Genomic DNA, 25,172 nt, shown 5'->3' with positions numbered 1-25,172 from the left:
AACTGGAGTGGACTGTCACAGGGAAGATGTACCTGCGATCGGGCATTACCTTGCCTGTAGGCACCCACTGTATATGAAGATGCCTGGGATGGTCCACTCGGGCTGGAGGCACAGGGCGTGCGGTCTGGGGCTGCGCTCTGCCTGCTGCTGCAGTACAAATGCAGGTCAAGTGCTTGGCTGTGGAGAATTTCAGGGATGAGTGGGAAAGCATGATCCAGCAGTGGGCTGGGAGCAGTTTCCCCCAGCCCTTGGTGGGGTTGGAAGGATGCTCCACACTGCAAGAAGTTTTGTTTGTACAGATTTAGACCAAGTGGCTGGATTATCCCAAAAGTAAGTTGATCCAGACCAAGAGTGTGGTAAAAGGAGTTGTGCAGGCAACGGGCATCCAGAGGCAGCCATCAGAGGCTGAAACGCACCAGCTGGTTTTGGTCCTTATTCTGTAGGGAAAGAGACTTTTAGAGTCTGTGACAGGTAAAATGTTACCAGACCACAGTTCTGCTGAGAATGAATGGGACGTATTATCAACGAGAAACGTATGTGTTCTAACAGGGGACTTATTCTGGAGCGATCCCCAGACAAACCAAGGACCCGCTCTGCTCACCTAAGCAAAATCTACTCTTTGCCTCCCCAGCGGGACTTGGTGCTGCTTTGTGTTGTCTCAGGTGTGCGAGTTACCCCTGGGGACTCCGTGGCAGCGCTGGCAGACCTCCAGCTGATGTGAACCTCTGCAGAAGTACTCCGAATGGGCTGACGTGCGGCTGTGACACATCCCTGCCTTCCATGGCCAAGCTAAAAGGACCTCTTCTACTGCCTGCGTCTTCAGTGCCTTTCTAGAAAGAGAGGGATTTCCTCAAATTATTTCGAGCAATATTGAATTATTCACTACCATTGGTAGTAGAAATCACTTTTTCTGTAAGCTAAATCAGAGGGCAGGAGCCTGCAGTGCAAACTCTGTGCCCAAATACTACGCACTTAAAGTTGCCTCGTTTTCCCTTAGGCAATGTGGATTTTACTACCAGTGCAGTACCCGTAGCACTACTCCATAGTGCTCTGCGTGACTCACAGCTCTGGTATGTTGTTTGAAATACTACAGGTTTGGTGTGCGCTGGTACTACCCACTGTGCATTCATGTGCGCTCGGTTCCAACATCCCATTCAAACGTCCGGCAGAGGAGCCAAGAGACAGTGCCCTTTCCTGAAAGGCAGGTACTTTCCTCTGTTGTGAGGTTGCTGCAGTGGAGAAGCTCGCAGGTGGCTCTTCCTATTCTGCCCTCTGCTCTGGCAGGGGCTCTGGGTTTGGTCCCCTGCCCGCTGGCTGGCTGCAAAATGCTTTGCATGGAGAGTGAGGCAACAGAGGTGCGTTTTCTTGGCAGGAGAAACGCAGCCGGGTTCTTTCTGAGATTGCATGTGCCAGAGAGGATCGCAGCCCCACTGATCTGGGCAAGATTGGATTTGTGTACACGCTGATGCCGATTCGGGGATTTGGCTAATCTCTGGTCTTTGTTGCCTTTTGCCACCTTCGCAGGGAGCAAGAATTAACCTGGCAATCTTTGGTTTACTTCTCAAATCAGCTTAGCGTAAACAAGGGATAGGAAGTAAAACAGTGGAATATTAACCTTATTGACAGGCCTAATCAACAGCTGACAGCAGGAGGAGAGAAATCGGTATAATTTCTGCTTGTGCATAACAAGCCTCAACAAAAATTGTCCTCCTCCTCCTCCAGATCCACTTTACCAATTAGAGCAACAGGGTGGGATGTGCCAGACAACTTCTCCCTCCATTTACACTGCCAGGGTTAAGATGGATGTAACTTTGACTGAAGTTAGTGGCATTACTGGGATGATGCAGTGCGTGTTTTAAAGGTGATCTTGTGCTTAAGAGGGTCTTTCTTGTATTATTTGTGTGTGCTTGACAATAATGCAGATCTCTCATTTAATATTTCCTTGTAGAAAAAACATTTACCCTTCGATTACAGATAACCTAATAATTGATTTTATTTTTACTCTAATTTTCTGAAGGAAACAATGCCCATGCATTCAGGATGTCTGTCTGTCAGTTCTTCTGTCCCAGCTCTCCCCAACTGCTACAGCTTTTGAATCAGTTGGTGAAGTTGCACTGGATCTGACTGACATCCCAAACAGACGATGTACCTATGAGTTCTGTGAAAACCAGGGCTGCACAAAGACATGGCCATCACATGCAGTAGGAGATTGGGCTCTCCCGAGGGAGAAGGTGAGGAGCAGACCCAGACTGACAACACATACATTCCAGAACGGTTTTCAGAGATGGGGTTTTCAGACCAGAGTCCTTCTTTGGATGTAAGTAACTTACCTGGGGTTTCTGTCACTTAACATAGGAAACTTAGGCAGAATTCCGGAGTTTGGATGTCTATAAGCATTTGCCTCCTGACTCTTTCTTTTGTCAGCCATCTCTGGGAATAATAATGGCTGTCAGTGCCTATATAAAAGGTGATGGAATATGGCTTGATATAACTAAAGAAGGCTACGTGGGGTCCAAGCAATGCAAAGATGCTGGGCAGCATCTCTTCGCTCTTGCCTGTACTTTTGTTCTGTCCTATTTAAATAAATAAGTGAAGACACCTAGGCTCTGATCCCTCGTGCATCCTGCTGAATGGCGCAGGACTAGCAGAAAGTGGCAGTCACGAGGAGCTGCGTGTGGTTTCCTGACTCAAAATCTCCAGCTGCAGGAAAAATGTTGACTCCTCTGGAGGTTAGGAGCAGGAGATTCAAATGCCCTTCTGCCCTTGAGGCAGGAGTGCGTGGAAAAAAACCCCATTCAAACATAACTCTAAATCCTCTGCAAAAGTAATAGAGGAGACTGTAGCTTCTCTACAGGTTTTGCAGTATATCCTCTATATGGATCCAGTATATCCAGCATACGCAGTGTATGTATATCCTGGATGTGGGCTTCTGTACCTAAAGCAGGATGTCAGCCATTTCCCACATTGTCTCCACGATTTGTACCTGCCCTCTCCTGCCTCTGAAGCTAGCTGCAGATTTTGTCAGCTGCCAAAGAGGGGATATCGGGAATATTGGTGACTGAATTCAGGTGTGTGTCAGTCCTTGCGACGAGCTGCCTCTTCCTGCGGGCAGTCAGCTCCAGGAGCATGGGCAGAGGGCTTTGGCGGCAGCGCAGCAGCCTCTTCGAACGGCCTTGGCCAACTCCTTTCGATCTCCACGTCTCCTCTGTAAAATGGGGAGAACCGTATCGACATACCTGTCCCAGCTGGAGGAATCGGGAGGATTCAATCCTCTTTCCAGTTGGCTGTGCACATCCCATATGCTATCGCCGCCTCTCCTAACCAGCGCCAGACAGACTGATCTCATCTACCCCGGCTTGGTGGGTGGCCGTATTGATGATGAACGCTTTAATGAGTGTCTTGTCTTTCCTAACTGTGTGGGGGGCTGTCGTCTCCTTGCTCTGACCAGAAAGTCAGGAAAAAGCAAGGGGAGTGGGCAGGGGATTTAAAACCATCAGCAGGGAGCAGAGTGCAGGTGCCGGGGGGGAATAACCCTAGGCAGGGGCAGCACTTTTCCAGGCTGGGAGGTTTTGTTTTGGTGGGAGGGGGACTTATTCTGTATGCGGAGAGCAGAGTGAGTACTTACTGCCCTTCAAACGTCAGCAAAATCCCCAGCCCCTTGCTGAGCACAGAGGCATGTGCTGGCTCTGCAGATTTGGGAGTCCCGTAGTGCCGGGGGCGAGGGTGACCGGCCACCGGCAGGAGGGCAGGGGTGCTGAGCGCCTGCGGGGACCCTCCTGAAGTTCTCGTCGGTCCCCCCTCCCTCCCCTCCGCTCCCCTCCTGCAGAGTTTCACAGCGTGGCAAGGGAAAAAAAGGACATCCCCCTCCCCTCAAAGCCCTTGGTCTGTGACTGAAATAAATAACTACGATCCCAGGTAGTGAGGAGGCTGCTAATAACGTGCTCTTGGCAGGCACGGGATTGCCGGGCTGAGGGATGTCTGACTGAAAGCTCCAGGCTAGGGTGGGGGTGGGGGGCTTCTTTTTTTTCCTGCCAGCTCTCGCCAGGCAGTAGGGATTTTTTTTTTTCCCCTCCCTGATAATAAGGACATCATCAGAAGCAAGATGCAGTGGCTAAGGGATGGATCAGGAATGGTGAGTTCAGGTAGCTATGTCTTTCTCTTTTCCTCTTTTTGCAGTACTCTGATGGGGAAATAAGCCTCCGTCCTATCTCCTGACTCCTCCTTTACTCCCTGTCCTTGAAACCATTGATCACTCTGTAGCCATTTTATGGACTCTGCATTCCTAAACTGCTGAGGAAAAGAAGAAATTAAAAGAAAGGGAGGAGGGTGTGCATGCGTTGGGGCGTGGGAGGGGGGGAGCGGTGCTTGGCAGGGGCTGGGGAGGTGGGTTTCGGTAGGGCGAGCTGGGGGATTTGGGGGGGAAAGCAAAAGATTTTCCAGATGCTCGCATGTGGGTGTGTGGTGTAACAGCTAGGGGAGAGGGCTGGAAGGAGAGGAGTACTGGAACGGGGATGCTGGCTGTCAGCAGCGTTACCGCCACTGGGACCTGTCAGAATTGCCCCTTCTGTGGATGATGAGTTGCGGTGCAGGGGGAGTCTGAATTTGCTGCTGAGCCAGAGCATCCCTGCCTTTGCTTGCATCAGACTGTAAAACACTCCTCTGAAGTGTAGAGGCTTCAGAAAAGCGGTTTAAACAGTGACAGCTCTGCTTAATAAAAAAAAAAAACAAACCACAAGTGCTAATTTGCAGATGCCCTCACTATGCCTGGAGTGCAGCTCTGAGGGGCTGTATCTGCCAGGAGGGAGAGCAGGGAAGTTTCCCTATCTCAGAAAGGGTCTCTGTTTCTCGTTCAGAAACTTCCCCGTGAAGAGATGTGGTTGTTATTGAGATACTCCTCCTCCTCCGCAGCTCTCCCTGCTTGTACAGCTTTGCTTTGCAATGGCATTTCCCTCTGCTTTCCCCTCTCTGCGCTGGGCTGGGTTTTGCAGGGGTTTTTTGCTTTGCCCTTCCCTGGGCGTTTTCCGTCCTGCGGGGAGCCTCGGGGCATCCCTGCGGGCTGGTCCCATGGCAGGGACCCGCTCCGGGTGGCTGGCAGCATCGGGCCGCGCGGGCTGCTGGCGTCACCTGGCTCAGCCCCTGCGTTCGGCTCCGTTGGGGGCACCCGGCAGATGTTACTGGCAGCGGGGATGATTTTGGAGCCAGCGCGGAAATCACTGCCCGTTCTTTCCTGATGCCTGGCCGCCAGCTCCGTGACACCGTGTGCAAGGGGACACCCTTGCTCCTGCCCTCCATCTCCTCTAAGATACTTAGAAAAACAGGAGCTTAACGGTTTATGCTTCTGAAAGACTCTGAAACCGGCGCTGGAAGCGTAGTGTGGGGGTGTAGACAGCAGCCTGCGGCAGATAGCAAATTTGTTCAGGGTCCTGTTTAAGGCTTGTCTACCACCCAGCAACAGTTTGGGGGTTTTGCTGCCTCCTCCCACCCTCTGAGCACCCAGGGGTTTCCTTCCCCTCTGCCTGTCCCCGCACCTCCCCGCATGCACGCCAGCATAGCACTTTTCCCCTCTCCGCCGGTGTCTAAGCAACACAAACCACCTTTCACCCATTTGCCGATTTACCTTTTCAGAGACTACGCTGAAAGAGAAGTGGTGATGGAAAGCTGGATGTGGCTTTTTCATCCTTTTTCCTTTCCTCCCGGGTGACTGCTGAGGTTAGGGGAGGGGATGTGTGGTGCAGGGCAAACTGCTTTTCTAATGGACATAGTGCAAGACTTGACACTTTCTCGCCCTCTTATCTTTCCAGCTTCCTTTCTTGCTGCTGGCAATAAGGGATGCTTTGTTATTGTGTTCTGATTAGTCTAATCTTTGCCTTCTCTTAGAGAGAAATTGTAGTGGTTTCTGAATAGCCTGTAATTTAAAATATTTTGGGGGGGAAAGTGAAACTTCAGCGATTGATTTTGAAGCAGGTTCTACCCAGGAATTGCCCAACATTGCTCCTTCTAGTAAGGGAAAAATGAGAGAGAGGGCTGTGGTTTCTGTATTTTATACAGCAGTTTAACAACCTCAGCAGTATTTGAAGATACTCCATGTATCTCTAGATCATCTGAAAATAAGGTAAAAAATGATTACAAAACAGCAAAGCAAAACTGAAGCAAATAAGATAGATCCAGCAGAGATCTTTGCAGTCGCTTGCGAGCGAGGAGCCTGGTTCCCCGGGGACGGGTGGCTGTGGTCCAAGGGATTTGACAGGCGAGCAGCGCTACTGGGCTGCTGGGAGCGCTCTTACGGCCGCTGCGCAGCCAAGTCCTGGTGATGCTTGGTCTGTACAAATTCTGCTCTCTTTTTGCAAGATAAGGCATATTGGTCCAGATGTCCTGGCCGAATGCCAATGCAGATAGCTATATTCCATCTACTGCAGATTTTGCCTGCTGTTCCCATTGGTAAGTTACTTTAATTTTTAGTACTTAAAATGCTGGATCATATTGGTGTACTCTGCTAAAGAAATGAGTTATTCCACACCAGAAGTAGCTGCATTACAGCAAGTCAGCGTGAATATTATCATCTCAGTCTACTGGCTAAAATGTGTAACAGAAATATAAAATGGCTCAGTTTACTTCTAAGCGAAGGTTGGCTGATCCATTCACACACATTAAGTTGCCTACCATACGGTGAAGAACCTTAGTCTTTCATCTAGAGCAACACTGGACCAATTTTCATGAGCACTGAGCCTCTATTATGAATTTTCAGCTGTCTTTTTTTACTCTGATACTATTTTCTGTGTATCTACTAAAGAACAGCGATAGAAGTTTATTTTGGATAGCATCCCTAGATTTTGTTCTGCTCAGGCACATTGGTCTAAACCTGGATTTTAGACTGATCTCTCAGAAGTTCTACACAGCACTGATTTATTGAAAGTGCTGTTTTCTATCATTCTCAGCGCTGGGTTGGATTAAAGAATCAGACCCGCTCCCTTTTAGAGTTAGTAATCTCTAAGAAGCATGTCACTAATATTTTACAAGTGATAGTACCTTCTGTTCTCGTGGCAGGTGGCTCTTTATTTCTAAATCAGCCCCTTAAACCTAGCTATTATTCCATAATATTGAGCTGTCAGGGCTTCTTTTTTTTTCTGCTTTGCATGTGCTGTTTTCTGTTTTTTAAACAATTAATCTTTTGCCAATTATGCTAGCATCCCATGAGGGTATTTTATATGCTTCGTTGGTACTAAGTTGCTAAACTCTGCTAGTATCTGTTTCTAATCCAGAAAGATGAAACTAATTGTCACTGGTAGTGATGAGAATAAATCTACACAGCTGATTGGCATTGTAAGTACGATGATTATTTGGTTAGGCATTCTTCACAGAGAATATTGATCTGGCATGATAATCAAATGAGTTGGCTTAACTCATGCCATAATACAGCCTTTTCTGGAATAGTTTTTTATCTGACAAGGGCAGAGTTTTTCCCCAAGCCTTTGGCTATATTACAGGAAAGACAAGCATGCATCTTCCTTGGTATTTCCTCACATAGGGTCTAATTCTGGGCTTAATGCTGCGCCTGTGAAAGTCAAAGTGAGTGCAGCCACTAGCTTCAACAGATAGAGAGTCTCAGTATTTTTGTTTTTTTAAAGGTATATCTAGACATATTTTTACAGTGCATGTTGTTTCAAATATTTAAAAATCAATCTGTTGATATTTTACATTGCTGTCATAAACAAAAAGTGAGTATTGTAAATCATCACAACTTAGAATATGTTGAAAAGGAATTCAGTGAATAAAAGGGCTGAATACTGCAAGTGGTGGAGATGTTCATGAGCAGGGCAGTTCAGCAGCCAGAAAACTTTCTTACATTTTTCCTTACTGATTCTTCTCCGCTTGTCAGTCTGCAAATCATGGGATATTTAAAGTACAAAGACTCTTTGTGCTCCATAATCCTAAAAAGCTCAATGTGAAGTCAGAAAGAGAGAAGTGGAAGAAAGCGGTTTTGGTCTGATTTTCATTTTTGAAAGTTTGGATAAGCAAATGCAGTCGGTGGGGAGAAGCCAGGCCAGGATGGGATGGAAAAAGAATCTTGCAGTATCCAGGCATTAGGGAAAAATGGGACTTAAGAGGCTCAGAGCACCCTGAACTCCCACAGAGATCAAAGGCAACAGAGAGCACTCAGCTCACAGCTGATCGAGCACGTTGCAATGAAGCACCCGGGGAAGCCGCAGTGACCTCCCGAACGGTTTGGGTGTCCCGCAGAAGATGCTGGTCTGTCACCTCCGTACCCTGCAGCCTCAGCAAGGGGGGCCTTTTTCCACAAAACAGTGGCTTATTGCAAGTTTGTTCCTCTTCATCCTGGGATCTGTTGTCACTGGAGGTTGATACTTGAGTTGAACGAGCTCTGCGTGCACTGGAGAATTTTGTGTGTGCTGCAATGCCATAGAGCTCCCAAAGCCTTAAGTCGGTGCTACCAAATGCATTTCTTTGTGGGATTTTTCTCACCCCCATAGTTTCTGCTCTGTTTTCCATTTCACTCCCAGTTTGGGGCTTCTTTAATCTTTCAATTATAGCCTCCTACTAGCGTTGCTATAAGAGTACCAAGAAAACATCCAGGTTAAGAAAGAGTGGATGTGATGGTAAATAAAAATATTTGGATAAATACCTGCTATATGCTGACGATTGCCCTTGTGTCAATCCCAAGAGTGGGTAGGAGGAGGCCTGGCTCTAGTCCCATGTGCAAACCATGGCTCTGTGCCCCAGTTCCTACCTGCTGGATAACGGACATGCTGATAACTTGTCTATCTCCTGAGATATGTCCCGATGATTCATCGGGGATGTCTGGGAGGCCCTTTGAGACCATTGCTTGGAGGGTGCCATAGAAATAGGAAGCAGTATTTGGTAGAGCATCGAGCAGGATGCACTCGCAGGGAAACCACACGCACCGTGTGGTCACAAAGTCCATCTGTCCCTCCTGTGTTCACGGTTTCGGTGTTTGAGCACAGCAGGCTTTGTAAACTGCAGTGGTTTTTTAACTGCTAAGAACCTGATTTCCTTGTGTCTAGTCAAAGGGTTTTTCTTTTTTGAAAAATCTCTGAAATGCTTCAAGCTAACATCTTAATGTATTTATGACATTAGCTGCTCCTGCTCCAGAACGGTTGCTCTGAATCTCTTTGAGCCTGGCTGTTATTTTGAACATGACTAATTCCCTGAGTGACTAAGCTCTTAGATAATAGGAAAAATTCATCAAGTTATCTCGGTCTCCAATAGTTTCTATTGTTATGAAAAGACGTCTTATGAAAAAAAAATAAAGTTGCCTATTATGTAATGTGGGCAGGGAAAGGAAAGACAAGTATTGTTAGAGAATGGCAGGAGTGTCATATCTGGGAGCCAATTTCAGGCTGTGAAATCTCTAACTTGGTCTAGTAGGAGGGTGTGGGTGAGAAGTCAAGTCCAGTTGCTGGTCCAGAGCTCTGGTGAACTCCCACTGAACCCAAAGAGGTGTATTTATATGCACAAGTGCTTTGTTCAGAGGGGATCCCAACTTCTGTCTCCCCAGCTCTGCCATGCTATAGAATTCCTTGGATTTAACCCAAGATAATGTTGCGCATGCAGTAAATTACACTGCACCTTCTCTGCTGTAGTTGTTTTCAGGTTGCAGACTGAAGCGCTCAGCGCTCCTGAAATGCCATGTTTCGGATAGCGCAGTGAACCTCGGCTCACTGCGCTGGTGCTCACTAGAACAGTGCATCTCTATGTTGGCGGTGTTCATTAACGATGCAGAAGTGCAATTTGTGCTTCTTGAAGAAGCCAGAGCAACGCCAGGTTCTTTTCTGTGCCCGTTGTGTTTAACCCGTGTCCTCCAGCAGGCAGGTTTATCCGTGTGATCCCGCACAGCGAGGGTCCCTTTGGTTCCCTGCGGTCGCACATTGTCACGAGCAGTCGGCAGGAGGGCAGCACTGGTCGTTCCTGGAAGGCTGTTGTATAGCATCAGACGGGGACCGCAGCCTGTGCTAGCTCTCACTGCAAGCGATCCCACTGCGTCGCGGTGGAATAGGAAATGAAAGCCTATTGGCATTCATTTGCCTCTTTTGGAGAAAAAGAAAGAACAAAAAAAGCTATAAAGTTTTTTTTTCCTTTTTAATGCTGAAATTATTGCTGATAAAAATGAGTGTTTTATGTTCTATTCATACATCTACTGATATCCAGCTGGAATTCCTACTTCATTAGGTTGCTTTGCATCACTTTCTTCATTAGAAGAGTGCCAGATTTAATAGGCTGTTCCCACTCCTTTTTTTGGGAGGCAGAGAGAGGGGGAGAAAATTATTTATATGAAATACATCTAATTCTCTAGGTTAATTTGTGTGAAGAACATGAGACCCATGGGTCAGCTTCTTAATAAGATGGTTTTTTTCTTTACTCACTATCTTGACAAGAAGAAATCCAGCGAAGCCAAAGTCAACAGCGTCGCAGAAGGAGTATGAGGAGGGCTGCAATGAGCTGCAGGTGATTTCTTTCCATCCTCAACCTTCTTGCGTGAAGCAGGGCCGTGGCTTCTGCTCCCATCTGCCACAGCGTTGTGTCATGACTCTCAGTAAGTCATGGAACTGTGCCTGGGCTCAGCTTTCCTAATATATACATGGTGGATAATTTCCTATTTCCCTCAGAGTAAGCTCAGGCTGACACAGCAGCAGTAAAAAGTTGGATAACAAGTCCCAAGGAGTGTACTGCATCAGGACTTTCAAATTCATATGCCTTTGTATTTCTCATGGTGCACTGGGGCAGGGCTTGATTTGGCCATGCCCATAAGCAGAGCTGATTATAATCTGTTCGGTGGAGAGGGGAGAGTCCTCGTGCAGGAGAGCTGCTCATTAACCCCACGCTTTCTACAAGGTCAGTCAATAAAGGCACAAAGCAGAACCAGAAACTTTTTCTTCTTTTCTGCCTTTTCCTCTGTGTAGTGTCTGACGTTGCTGTTTAGTGTGTGCTAAGATCACACTGTTTCCATTCTGCCTGGCATCTCACTCTTGCACTGCTAATTGCTGGACCTCGGCAGGCTTAGGCAGATGAAAATACTCTATTAGATCTGCTGCTCAACAGCATAGGAAATGTGATGCATTGGATTTCAAAGGACCTTCCTGTGTTGTGGCAAAGCTGAAATACACCCTTTGATTTTCACGGCGAAGAGCTTTCTCTTCTCTGTGTCTGTGCAGCTGTATTTCTCAGGGACCACACTGACCCTGGGTTTAGTAAGGTAGTTTCTAGTGGGTGATGAGGTTTTTTTTCACTTACCACTTTGTCCAGGCATGCATTGATGTGAAGATCTCTGCGATTTAATTTCGGAAATGAGAGCAGAAGTGCTGGAGTTCCTGTAAGAGTGCGTGGAGGGAGCAGTGGAAGGAGGGGACTTGTCTTGGATTTTTCTGAAGTTTGGGCTTTGGGTTTTTTAGCTTTGTTTTCAGGCTCAACTGCAAGCCTGGAAGCTTGAGAAGTAAATTTTAAGTAGTAAATGTCTCTCTATTTTTTAGGCCGTTTTTTTTCAGACAAAAGAGAGCTTACGTAAGGTTAGAATGAATATCTGAATTTGATGGGTCATCTTCTAAACTGCACTTTGTCGGTCCCTGAAGTCTTGCTCTGTGACCAGGGTGATTGGTGTTACCACATCTGATTTCTGCTGGATTTGAGGGTTTTTTTTCTTTTCTTTTTCAAAATTGGGAGTCTAAGGATGCTTCTAGAGTACAGGCTGGGGTGTGGAGCAGATGCAGGGAGAAGAGAAAACACTTGCAACATTGATTGCCAGGGGCAAGGGATTTTAGTCTGTCTTAATGCTTTAAGTTCAAATAAACTTAAAAATAGAAGTTTTGTTTTTCTCACTGCGATCCAGACAAGCACAATGGAATCAACCCCCCAGACAGGCTCTCTCTCCATGCCATTTCAGCATGATTTGTACAGTGTTACAAGAGCTATGAAAACTGATTATATGAGTACATCACTCCTTGTTGTAGCGCAGCCAGTGCTGGGTAGAGCCTTGCAGTTGCATATGTGTGGCACAGCACAGCAGCTGAGGGCAGGACATTAGCAGGGACACACTAAGCCGTGCTAGGATGCAGATGGCACCTGGTCAGGGTGCTCTGGAAGAAATATCTGGGCACATTATAGGACAACAGTGACAAAGCTTTGGCTTTATTTCCCCCCTCACAGCATCATGTAAGTGCTTTAATTCTTCAACAGAGGAAAGAGCACCATCTGCTGAGATGCTGGCTCTGTTTGTAGAAGGAACCAGGATTAATTGAGGTCTCCAGATGTGGTCCAAGGCCAACCTTGGTTAGTATCTGACATGTCACTACTGCCCTTTGCTCAAGGGGTTAAGACCTGTTTATCTGGTGGTTTTCAACAGGGTGGTTATCCAGGGCTGGTGCACAAGTACATCGCAACCTCCCTGGCCTACCTTTGATTGTTGTCTGGCTGTTAGTATTAAATGAAATGGTTGTAAATAAATCAATCTCTACACTGGGGAATAATTCTGTTGTATATCACTTCTTGCTTTCTGAGATAAAATTAGAACTGGTGAAGAATGGGAAAGAGTTCACCTACTACAGCTTGCCTGAGCTCTGTGTGTCTTTGTATACAATATGTATACCAAGGGTCAAGCTGTGGAGGTCAATGTGATGCTTCCCATCTTTTGGTGAAATTCTCGTTTTTCTTTTTCATGGAATACTTAGAGCAGTGACCCAGAGATGCTCAGGTCCGTCCTCCGTCCCCATGGCCTCGGAGCTTTGTATAATGCCTTGTCCAGATGGTCATGCAGGTTAAGCAGCGTGGCAAACTCAACCTCTGGCAGTGCCCTGTGTTCTCTAAACATTGCAAAAATGGGCTTAAAAACTTAACTTAGTCTCTTTTCCACTTTCCAGTACTCTTAGCCTTGCTGCAAGAGCAGCTTGCTTCACAGGTCTTGCTCTGCGCTCTTCCCCATCCACTTTCTCTCCCATTTCACTGCTTTGCAGGCTCTCAACTCAGCCTTTTCTTACGCAGTTCTTCCTCTGAAGTCTATTTATGCCTCACCAGCTTTTGACATCATCTTATCCTTGCCCACCTCTCCTTTCCCCTTTGTCTTTCTGTAATTGTGTTGTATATTAGTTCTGTAAATTGAATCATTTGCTTGTCTAGCTGTGCTGTGAATTTGCTAAAGCGTGTTGCGCAGTTAATGTGGAAGATGCTGGAGGAAGCTGCGCTTGTTCCAGCCACCCCACCACTTTGTTTTCTTGTTTGTCTCTCTGGTAGAGGACACTCGAGCTGCCGTGGGAGGGAGGGCTGGGGCAGAGGCTGAGGTGAAATAAAAGCTTCTGAGGGAGATGTGGAGAGCAAGGAAAAGGAAGAAGGACAAAAGAAAGAAGTAGAGGAAGTTACTGGAAGAAAGTCCTAAATTCACATGGACAGTGAGGAACTTTTGCATTTGAAGGATGGAGTGGAGAGGCAAGGAACAGTGGGTGAGTGGAAGGATAACTTTTAACTGCCAAAATCAGTGCCCTGATCTGTCTTTACAGATACTCCTCCATTTTGCATGCTCCTCAGTTTGGGCAAGGAATTTTAGGCATTTGGGGATTTTCAAAGCTTCCCATGAAGCCAGTCATTGACATACAAGATTACGGAGGTTCTCGAGGAAAAAACTGCCTTTTGCAGCAGCTGAGCAGCTCGTAGGCTGGCACCTCCCCTCTGGCCGAAGAATGGGAGAAGAGGACTCTGTGTCAGTCTTACTGTGAAGAGAAAGGAAAAAGGCAACTCCCAGTTTAGGAAAATCCTCCTTTTTGGAAACTTTGCAAATCATAATCCCACTGGCCTTTAATCTCTGAAACTCTGAGCTTCATTTCTAACTAGATTTAGAAAAAAATAATGCATTTGATGGTCTTCTCATAACCTCTAATAGAGTCCATGACTCAAACCCCACGTCAGTGCCTGACGTAGCAAGCAGCACTCAGTACGTGCCCAGCAGATGAGACTGGGAATGGAAGAGCAGTTGCCCGTCTCCTGCCCACACGTCCCTGGGTACCGTTGCTGTTCTTTCCTCTTTGGGGGCAGTATTAATTCAAATGAAAAGTTTAAACTTCTCTCATGGTGCCACATAGGTCTGAGATGGGGCTTGTGCTCAAAGGGGGAATACAAAAGAACCGAAGCAGTTCTGTGGTATTCCCTCAAATACATCACCAGGGATGTATTTGATGGCCGGCAGCCGTTTTCCCCTAGGCCATGGGCTTCATCCAGTCAGGCCAACATGACCGTAGTTTTATTCCCACTCAGAATCACAAGCCACCGTGGGATTTGTTTGAAACCTTCCCAAAATCACCAAAAGATTTCTTTCCTTTGGCTGACTGATGAGCAGGTTTTCCTGGCCTGGCAGAGGTGGGGTCCTCCTGCCAAATCCCAGAGCCCAGCCGCACCGCTTCCTGCAACGGCATGAACAGAGTTCACTGGGTCTGCATTGGGGTTATGAGTTTGAGTGCTTCATTTTTGCAATTAATGGAAGATGGAGCTGATGTGTTAGGAACATAGATGCTTCTGCATGTCCAAGAGATTGCTGCAGTGGAGATTGTTAATCTGCACAGGGGATCTGTGGCAGAACTGGGAATTGGAGCTGAAACCCTGTACTGCCACGTGCCCCTGGCCTGGCCTGCCAGCTCATGCGGAGGCAGCGTACCTGTCAGTGGGAGTGCAATATAGGTCCTTTAAGCATTCAAATCATAAATCCTCGCTCCTGAGTTAGAGCCGTATTTGTATAGCTGGAAGTAGTGGGTTGTGCTAATTACTAGAGACATCCATTGGAGGGAGTCGTGGTCACATGGCTGAGCCCAATGTATTACGCACATCAGGAATCAAGACTTGGCATCATCTCCTTCAGAGGCTTGCCTCAAAATTACCATATTGTAATTAGTGTTATTGTAGCGGCCCTTCTGATTTGTCTGTTATTTGGGAGTCCAGAGTACACTCTCTCTTTATATATACACATATATACAAATTTTTGTATACATATAGATATATTTATATGATGTATTAGTGGAAACCCTGGCTGAAGCTCAAAACTGCGTTCTCATGCAGAAGCCATCGCTGATTTTGCATTACAAACTGTGCTCCTGCAAGCCACTGTGGTGCCAAGGCATGTGCTGTGCTGTAAGGAGAGGTGGTATTTTATAAAACCGTTACAAATCTTTTCTTCTTGTTCCTCAGTTTAGCTCTGTACAGAAGGTTAGACTAAACTTCCCAGAAAGCATTACATGAAGTTAAACTTTGCAGTGGTTTTATATAAACCCCTGATGTGTAGGTGTTCTTTTTCAGTAAGGCTTCTAAGGGAAAGTATCATCCATTTTCGTAGTAAAATTAACATTTAGTGCATGCAGAAGGCATGGGAAGTTATATAAAGCAGCAGGTACTATTAGGAATACTGTGAATGTAATTTAAATAGAAGCTTCTATGTAATAATTCTGTTTGTGCTGATCACCCTTGGTAGCTGTTACACACGCAACTTTCACTGCAGCCCAATATTTGCATCTGTATGCGGTGAGGCACCCGCTGCTTTCCTGCCTGATATTTTGGGGCGTTTGCTCTGGAGCGTGACCTGGGGAGGACGGATGCTGCGGCCGGAGCCTCCCGGGCTGCACAGCACCGCGCGCCTCTCTCCCAGCCCCTCCAGCCGGGGAGGACGGCGGCGGGGTCTCCGCAGCTATCGCCCTGCGGTCTGCAGTGGCTCGTGACGCACAAGCTGTACGTGGGGAGCGGGATAGTGGGGGACCTCCTGCCTGCAGCTGGCAGGCAGTTACAGGCAGGGGGCCGGCTTCATTGCCTCTATTTATAATCTCTGCCCTCCCCTGTGCTGTGACTGGCTCCGCTCTTGCAGAATGACTGCCTGAGACCTGCCAGGCACATTGCTCGTAATGAAATCCTCTTTTTCAGCTACGGAAGTGGCTATTGAGCATGTGTGATAGCTACTGCACCTTTTTTTCTGGATATTTCTTAGGCCTCTGCTGCTTTTACCTGCCCAATTTTTGCTCCCCCCGTCTATATGCAAAGGCAGAGAGGAGTCTGCCTTGAAACCCTGCCGGTCGCTTCCCGTTCTTGGCGTTGAGAGGACACAAACAGCGCAGGACAAGGCGAGGGACGGGCTGTGTCTGCGGAGGTGTCTGCAGGCCCTCGGGGCTGCTGTGGACAGGTAGAACATCTCCGCTGTGCTTTCTGTAGAAGTAAGGCTGAATCTGAGGTTGGGGTCTAGACCCAGGCTCCCTCTGTGCTCGTTCCAGTTTAGAGGAAAAGATTAACTGGCTGTAAAGATGCCTCTAAATTTGGGCCTGTTGTAGGCTTTGGAGAGGTCACTGTTATTACTGAGACCAAAACTGGAATTTCCTGGACGTTTGTGGGAGTTCAGGCTTGGGCTTTGGAAAATTGCCTGTATTGTTTTGGGAAAGGGTGGTAACAATAATAAATACTCCACATCTATTATACGTTTGCTATTCTCATTAGTCTAAAATTGCATCAGGCAGACTGACTATCCTAAAAATGCATACTTGATGGGAAATGGAGGTCTGGAAGCTGGTGATGCAGCACATCCATCACCTGGGCACAGCCGGGCACATGTGCTAATGGGGCAGCGGGGCTGCCTGCCTGGGGCAGGTTTAAAGCAGCTTCTTGTAAATATGCAGGTGAAAAATCACCTTTTGCTGTCCTCCTGAATGAGAAATTCTCTGCTTGAACAGAGCAGGGGGTCTCAGTTGCTGGAGACAGCCTCTGGCTTTTAGTTATCACACAAAAAAAAAAAGAGAGAAAAAGAAACCACCTGATTAACCCAAACCATTCTTATTTCTAACACTGCTCAACACAACCCACCCTCTGCGTCTGCGAACACATCACGGCCCACACGTGCTACAAAGCTGGTCAGAAGCGAGGAGGACGATGTGTTGTACGAGCGTTGGTCTCGCACAAACCACTGGGTCTCAGTCCTCGCCCACCCGACGCGGTCTCTCCTTTGATGGTGTTTGGGGGCGGATGTGGAAAAAGCCTGCTCCTTTTGAGGGAGCCCTCCGGCAACCCCAATAGCAAAGGAAGAAAAATAAAATAAGCCTTGCATTAAACTGCTGGGTTTAGTATTGGTTTGAATGATAAGGTGGGGTAGGAGCATAATCCAACCTCTCCCTCCCCTAAATGCCGGTGACAAAAAATTCCTGCCCTGGAAGGATGCTGCGACGGGAGGAAAGGCCGCCCCTTGTTGGGGCGAGCTAACTCCGGGCCCTGTCCGTTCGAGTTTAAAACATTAAAGTCCTCCTGAACTCTTGTTGTTTGCTACTGGAGAAGAAAATAAGTGCTTGTTTGGTGCATGTTGGCCTTGTGTCCGTGTGCGAATGTCCCAGGTACGTTCGAAGGAGCGGGTTTCCTGGAAGGTGCTGATGATCAGCCCCCCATACGCACATTTTAGTGTGTAATGCATATGCATTGGCAACATGTCTATATTTGTCTTTGCCTGTAAAATCATTTGCTTTTTCCAGCTGAGCACATCTTTTTGTGTATGTGTGCGGTGCCTTTCTAAGGTAACTGCTGGTTCTGGGGTTTGAGAATGAGGTTTGGGATAGAAGCTGGCACCTGGGCCATAAACCCTGAGTGTGTATATGAATTTAATGTAGGAATGAGCCTTTCTGGCTGCTGTAGAAGGAATAAAGATCCCCCATCCTGTCGTCCCCCCTGCTTCCCCACCCCCCTTTTATATATCTCTATCTGTAGAATCAGAGTTCAATTTAACTCTTTGCATGAAGAAGCCCAGTGCAGTGCTGAAGAGAGAGGCTATGCAATGAATTTATGATGGGCTGAGGTACATAGTATTGTACAGAGCTAGAAAGTGATTCCCCCTACAAAATTCCCACGTTACAGGCTCACAGTGAATTTCCAAGTTACCAGGGGTTGCCTTTTTGTTATTTCGGCTGCTTTTCTTCCCCGCTCTTTCTCCTGCTCCCCTACCTGGTCTGAGCAGGCTCCTAGCAGCACTGGCTCTTTTTGCTGGCATTTAATATTTTCCATCCGAAGCTTAGCGCAGGCGGTACAGACGGGGCAGACGTGTCCCCGCCGTACAAAGGCAGTGAGGAACGGGATCTGCGTTGCACAGAAAGCCCGGAGACGCCTTCCTGAAGCTCAGCATTGGCATCCGACCGCGACGCTGCTTCCCGGCCCCCCGCACAGCTCTGTTTTCCGAACTGCCGCAAAAGTCAAGGGGAAAAACATGCCTGCATGGTGCTCCCTGTCACGGCGGGCGGAAGACTCGCGTATTTATGGAGCCAGCGCTTCCTTTTGCGTTTGACTGACAGCCAGGATCCCTTCGCTGCCTGGTCACTGGAGCTGATTAGTATGCGAAAGGGTCCGCCTCGCACCGAGAGATGCAGCCGCAGCAGCTTGCAGAGCTGTCACACTCACACAGGCTTCTTATCTGCACTGGCTTGACGAATTAAAAAGCAAGCCAGCCAGCAAGAGAGAGACCGGGAGAGAGAGGGGGGAAGAGAGAGAGAGAGAAGCTTGCAGACAGCGCTCGCTTTCTTTTCCTAAAGGAAGGATTTTGCATCTTAAGTGCTCACTGGTTGTGATGATGCTTCACTTAGCGGGCTCCAGAATGAGCTAGAGACAGCAGATAGGGGGATAAACTAAAAGCAGACCACAAAGCATTACGAACAAAACCAAAACCAGGAACAGTTTTCTCCTCTATTCTAGCATGGTGGATGTATGGACAGTCTTACAGAGCAGAGGTTGACTTCTCCAAATCTACCAGCCCCACATCTTGAACACTACAGTGTTCTGCATTGCACCATGACCTTGGATGTTCAAACGGTGGTCGTTTTTGCAGTGATTGTGGTGCTATTGCTTGTGAATGTCATACTCATGTTCTTCCTGGGCACTCGTTAAATGGATTTTTTCTCCTGAGCTGTTGGGGGCTACTACTACCACTAGCAATTCAACAAGAGAGCAAGAGCGGGCGAGAGAGAGAGAGAAAGGCGAGAGAGAGAGAAAGAGAGAGAGAGAGAGAGATTTCTTACTGAGGGGGGAAACGCGTTGAGCTTCAACATGGCCTCGCTGTGATATGTATGACGTTGGTATATTATCTCTCCCTAAATCTTTTGTCATGTCTTGTCTTTTAAGTATGCCTGTAAGTGTAGCTGCTTTTGCCTGGGTTTTAAATGTGATAAATAATAGTAATCCATTCATATATCGTTCTGTGCTAGCGAGATAGAGCTATACATATTTAGTTAGAAGCCGAGTGAAAATATCTTTCTGTGGTAGGCACTGGCTGTGTTGTTTTGCTTCTTTTAAAATAGAGATTCAAGTTAATAAGAAGTCATTTTGTGTGAAATTTCTAGCAAGCAGTTAATGTGCAATGTCTGTGAGAGTAACCATGTAGCTGCCAGGTGAGAGGTGGTGGTGTGTGCAATTGAATCGAGCTCTGGACATTTTTAAGGGGGTATGAGAAATCCTATTAAAGGATTAAATCTTTGCTAAAATAACATTCAGCCACAAAAAAGGGAGAGAAATTCTACTTTCTTTATTTATCTGTGTTGCCTTGATGATCTGACTTGATTTCTCAATATTCAGCCCAAAAGCCTCCAAATTCTACGTCCACACTGATGTAGCCTAGCTCCTTTCTTTAAAGATGTGAGAGGGACCGAAACATAACCTGCTGGGCTTTTTTTCTGTTTGTATGTGGTTTATATCTCTGCAAATTGGGAAGGAGGGATCAAAGAGAAAAAGGGGAATGCATGCTTTGTTTTTCTTTGCTAAAGCAACAGATACGGAGGGGTTGGGTTTTGCTTTGATTTCTCTAGAAATTTTATTTTGGCTTTCTTTTCTTTCATGTGCGTGTGTGTGTGTATATATATATATAAAATTTTTGGTAATGTATGTAAGAAAAATCTTTGCCCACCTCAAGGATAACAAGATTTTGAAATGGGTTGTTTTGCATGACTTTATTTACATTGATTTTCTTGAAAATGAAGTGGTAAGTTGTATATTATAGGCTTGCTGAAAAGGTGTCCACTAGTTAGAGGTCCTTCTGCTGAAAGATGTCTAGACCAAAATTGCAATGTTTACAGCTTGGAAGCAGAGCTGGCTGGGGGGTTCAAGTGGCAGTGCATGAAGTTTAGAGAGAATATGAAGGGAATGTCTGAAAAGAGTAATGTCTTTTCCTCTTCAAAATATGTCTCTGTACTGTGTTTCTGTTAGAAATCATAAGGATTTTTTATATATTATTTTCCCCTCTGGAAAAATCAGAATTGCTCAAAACAAAAAAAAAAAATCAGAGTTTGAAAAGGTTTACATCTCTTGCTAATGTTCACTGGAATTACGTTGCCTTGATAATTTAACTAGTTCGTGCTAATTCCAGCTCTCTGTTATTTATCTGATGTCCTCTACTAATCGGGAAGAAAAAAAAAAAAGTCATGTAACTGATTCATAAAGACATAGCTGGAGCTTATAGATGGAGACGTATAGTTATTTGCATGTGAGAGTCTGCCTGCTGCAAGTTAAATGCATAGCTGGGCTTAGGAGCTGATTTCTTTTTGGCTGCTGGCATGATTGGAAATTGAGTTAAATGCTGCAAATCTGGCACTTTCAAAGTGGCTTTAGCTGTAAATAAAAGAGAAAAAAAAAATTCCTTGAGTCCCAGGGTGGTAACAGTCGGTCCCCAAAGCTGAGAACAAGTGTTTAGTGGCAGTAGCCCATTTTAATGGGTAGAAAAGCCAAGACCCAGAGCTACGAGCCCAGCGAAGATGCTCCGGTGCCTGCTGGCTCGGTTTCCCCCTCTTCACTTGTAGCTCTCTGTGCAAGAGGTGTCGGCTTCACTTCATAAGAGACTGAGTGGCTCTTCTTTTTATTAAAAAAAAAAAAATGATGCTGAGGATGGTTTGGGTTGTTAAACAGCTCAAATTTGCTTTATTTTCCTTTTAGCTATCATATGTCATTAGTTTTATAGGTTGCAGAATCTCCTGGAAATATAATAAATGAGCAAAGATCACCGTGGAAAGGGAATCAATCAAACAGCAGCCAAAATAAATCCTGTCAGTGAAACAGTTTTAAGCGACATAGTGATTTGGAGGAGTAAGGGTGGAAAAATGAGAAAAAAACCCCAAACAAATCAGCGAGTTAAAAATGGGATGCAACTGTGTCTGAATGTTTATTTTCTGTAGGTTAGCTCTCTGGCACGAAGGTTTACCTTTCAATAAGATTTCTATGAGGAATGCTTGGTACCTAATGTGGTTTTTTAGTGCGTCCAAAGTGCATTCCTTGATCTGGAGCTTGTACTTCTCGGGTGATATTTGGGAGGCGTGCATGTACGTGACGGCGTATATTATCGCATGTGTTGGGAGCTGCCGTGTCCGATTGCTAATTCCTGCAAGCCCCTTCTGGTTCCATCGGTGGAGTCGTGTGTTGCTGGGGGATCTCCGGCTCGTGGGGTGCATGGGGAGGACGAGGGTGTCATGCACGCTCAGCTACTGGGGGAGTGATCGCTGGGAGCTTATTTTTTTTCCATCATGGAACGTGCTTGAGAGAATTAATGTAATTTTATTCCAACTTTTTATTCTCCCAAAGGCTAGTGGAGTCAAAAAAAGCAAGTTTATGCAGAGCAATATGAGAGTGAAAGTTGGGAGCAGAGAACTTTGTTATTGTAGCAACACCGATCTTGTTATATTGGGCATCCTGCTGGACTTTTGGGGGAAAGAGAGGAAATAAGCCTGAAAAGTGAGCAAGGGCTTGGGTTTCTGCTTGTTTAGTTCTATCCCTGCTTCCTCACTCCCCGTCCTCAGTGGCCACCTTCTCAAACAGGCCTTGAGCCACCTGCCCCAACCCCATTTTTGTAGTTTTGCACCTGCAATTTTGCATTTTCCAAGCCTGCAGTGGAGCCTCAAACTGCCTGGTTTGCAGGAGCAATTAGGTAGTTAAACAACTCCGTTCTTGCCATACTTTTCAGGAGCGGCTCAATCCATGGCAGTCTGCAATTAGCAGCTTTTTGGGGCGACAGCGTTCCTAGTTGCTTGCCGTAGATCCCCTGTACTCGTAAGTGACGGTGCTTGCAAAATTCGGGGTGTAATTTGCACGCTGTAAAATATCTACGTGTAGTGGAGCTTTCCTTCTCCCTAAGCTCCGTGGGACGACTGGGGTCACACGTGTGGCTGGTCGCGGTCGGGTTCCTGGACGTTGAGTTCTTCACGTTTGTGGGGATGCTGAAGCCCAGGGACAGGGAAGAGGGATCATTCCTTTAAATATACCAAAGCACTGACCCTCTGGAAAATATGGCCCCGAAGAAAAAAAAAAAAATTTGTATGCAAATAGCATATTTATAACGCATAAAATCTCTTTCGGTGATTGCTCCTGTGTATTTGCTAAGGCTGGGTGATGGGAGGCCTGCCTTGCTGTTTGTCTGCTTAAGCAGGATTCAATGTTATTTGCCACAGGATTCATGAAAATGCCTCTGACTGTATCATAGCAACCCTGTTTCACACAGTCCATAAAAAGTCCATTCCTCCTGAGCGGCAGTCCGCCGCCTTAAAGATTCAGGCACCCTTCTCGCCGTGGGGAAAGGGTGCATTCCTCCCTCTTCGGATGCTTCAGAAAAAGTGTATGTGTCAGGATGATCCCCACTAGTACTGCATTCACTGTGATTTTAGTGCTCTTTCTTTAAGGCTAATAAGAGGGCTTCCTTTCGTTTTTTTAAAGGTTTCTTCCCCCACCCTGGATATTTCCCACCTCTGTTTTAAACCTCACATGACAAGTTAAAAGGGGGACGGGACAGCTCAGAGGTCTCTGACGTGATGGCTCTGTTCTGTCCTGCCATTTGGATTTTCCCCCGGGATGGCAGCAGCACAGCGCTTGCTTATGCTTTGTAGTGAATGAAGATCTGCCCAGATTCGAGCCCTTCTGTGGGAATGCAGAGGTGCTTTCTCATCCCGCAGATGAATGCTGTTAAGAGCTGCATGTTCACCTGACTCCTGCCCCCATCTGTTTGCATAATGTGGTTATATTTCTTTTTGGATCAGGTATTCTGTACACAGCCCAACTGCTGTGTATAATGTCTGAAGGAAAATTGCCAAAAATCCATGTAAGTTTTTTTTTGGTTTTGTTTTAATTTGTGAATAGAACCCCTCTTCTGTGTTGTTCACTTCATGTTGTGGTCGTTCTTTGATTTCTGTATTTAATGAATGCTGGTTGTGGTGAGAGATCCGGTGCTCTTTGTGTACAGTGCTTGCTTGCTTGCATGTATGTATGTATTATGCCTGTATTGTATCTGTATGTGCTATATGTTGTTAATAATGCATCTGTGTCGGGGGGGGTGTGTTCTGTATTTTGCATTCGCAATGTGTATCTTTCTCAACTGGGTGTGATAATCGTGTTCGATGTGTATCTCTCAGTGAAATGTTATGAGAGCTATTCTGATAAAATGCTGGGATTTGTCTCTTATAATGTGGAATGGCCAATGACCAGAAGTTAGGAAGCTTGAGGAAAACTCCCTAATGTTAATAATTGTGTAATAATTGTCCTTTTGTGAAGAGGATGTTTGTTCAGGGGCTACAGCGGTGGCAGAGGATAGTTCTGCCAGGTCCTGGTTTTGCCACTGATTTACTGTATGGCCTCGGGCACGTTCCTTCGCCACCTTGATGAGTCCTCTTTCCCAGTTGTAGAAGAGGAACATCACCCATTACCGAGGCGTAGCCAAGTCCGATCGACTCCTATTTCTTCCCTTTCTGCAGTGTCCTGTAGCTGCAAAGTGTTGTTGTTCTGGTCAGGCGGCAGGGGTATGGTGGTATGGGTGGACAACATGTGTGTGCCCATGTTGGCCCAACTATGCATAGCTGGATTTTGCCTGTTGGAACTGTTGTAGACAGCAAGCTGTAGTGATTTATGCTTCTCACTAAAAATAGATGCTCCTGGAGGAAGAGCTGCTGGAGGAACCATGATTTATTTTTTTTTATTTTATTGGTTATGGTTGAATTTCTTTCCTGAGTGGAAATGAGTCTTAATCTACAAAAGCCCGCAGGTGGCCAGGTTGTTTCTAACCCTGCTGTCCTCCTCACCAGCAAAGGACCATGCAGCCTCAGCTGCTTATTTCCAATTTTTGTAGAGTATTACTCCTGCGCCGTCAGAAGCACCACACTGACGGCGTGTTCACTAGGACATCTGAGCTCAGGGCAAGAAGCCCTCAGAGCTCTCCTGTTGATGAACGGGTTGGGCAGGCCTGAAAGCTTTACCACCTGAATTAAAGAGGGCCTTAGGGGGTGAAGGGGCACCGGCATGAAGGTATTTAAAGTTAGGTCTGGATTTCAGCTGACTCTGGTTTATTTACACAGAAAATTTCATAGGAGTGTGCTAGTTTGGGGAGCTACCCCTGCTCCCATCACAGAGCCAGGGAAACTGAGGCACGTGGCAGTCAGAGAGCAGCGTGTGGTGGGGTGGGGGTTAGTGGCGGAGCTGGGAGCAGGAGCAGAGCTCGGGGGCCTGTCGGTCACTCTGCCCGCGTGGCTGTGCTACCTCCTCTTAATCCTCAGTGAAGCAGGGTGGGCAGGCATGCCGCTTGCTTTCTGGCTCGTACGTTTTTATCTGAACCTTGCCGTTCGGAAGCATCAGAGGGACAGGCTTGTGCTGGGGAGCCGTGGAGTGAGCTGCTTGCAGTCTGGTGAAGGATCTCTTTTAGGGGATTTCGGAGCTCCCAGCGTAGCAGACAAGTCTGTCCATGCCCCTGTGGAAGGTCCCATGTGGTTTAGTGCCTGCCCCTTCTTTTGCATCAGCTGAGACATATATAACATAACGTACAGACTGCTGGCAATGATTGTGTTTCTATTTTAGGCAGCATCTCCGGCTAAGTAAAGCAGGGGTACACTGCGAGCCACTTTGCTCTGCAATCTTGTTTAAGTCTCTGAGGGATGAACTGTTTCTCTAGCCCTGTTGCCTTCCTCTAGGACCGGACCAGGACTTGGAAGGCGGACAGTCATAGCCCCGATGGGTGCTCGGGTGAGAGCAGGCAGCCCTGCTGTGGCGGAGCTACGGCCGCAGAGGTAAAGCGGTCTCAGTAGATGGCATCACCCCATTGCCACAGCATGGGGTAAGGCAGCCCGACCCGGTAGCCTGTCCCTTTTTTTTCCCTTTTTTTCCTTTTTTTTTTAATTTGATAAAACCCAAAGTTAATTTCTAGG

At 46.7% G+C, this 25,172-nt stretch overlaps 2 protein-coding genes across 15 annotated transcripts in view; both read left to right on the top strand.

The window, feature by feature from the left end:
- The window catches only part of ARHGEF9 (Cdc42 guanine nucleotide exchange factor 9), a 192,878-nt gene that overhangs the window by 55,336 nt on the left and 112,370 nt on the right, over window positions 1-25,172 (top strand). For 2 of the 14 annotated variants that reach the window (XM_075162519.1, XM_075162516.1), the window contains exon 1: window positions 3,915-4,132. The exons of 1 other annotated variant lie outside the window; for it this stretch is intronic. In XM_075162519.1, coding sequence (XP_075018620.1) covers window positions 4,103-4,132 — 30 coding nt within the window. In that variant the 5' untranslated portion in view covers window positions 3,915-4,102. Of the gene's footprint in view, window positions 1-3,512; window positions 4,143-17,779; window positions 19,089-21,955; window positions 22,042-23,021; window positions 23,084-25,172 lie in introns of those variants that run through there. 11 more of the 14 variants (XM_075162523.1, XM_075162521.1, XM_075162514.1 and 8 more) reach the window with 10 other exon arrangements.
- Window positions 18,721-22,041, top strand: LOC142087832 (uncharacterized). Its single transcript, XM_075162530.1, has 2 exons — window positions 18,721-19,077; window positions 21,956-22,041. The coding sequence occupies exon 1, from the start codon at window positions 18,721-18,723 to the stop codon at window positions 18,898-18,900; it is 180 nt and encodes a 59-aa protein (XP_075018631.1). The 3' UTR covers window positions 18,901-19,077; window positions 21,956-22,041.

The sequence above is a fragment of the Calonectris borealis genome, chromosome 13 (genome assembly GCF_964195595.1).
Source record: "Calonectris borealis chromosome 13, bCalBor7.hap1.2, whole genome shotgun sequence".
Lineage (NCBI taxonomy): Eukaryota > Metazoa > Chordata > Aves > Procellariiformes > Procellariidae > Calonectris > Calonectris borealis.
The sequence above is the reverse complement of the archived record's forward strand: the minus strand, read 5'-3'. Positions and strand labels throughout refer to the sequence as shown.

Coding starts and splice junctions, on each gene's coding strand:
- LOC142087832 (XM_075162530.1), top strand. CDS start 18,721: ATGGACAGTCTTACAGAGCAGAGGTTGACTTCTCCAAATCTACCAGCC.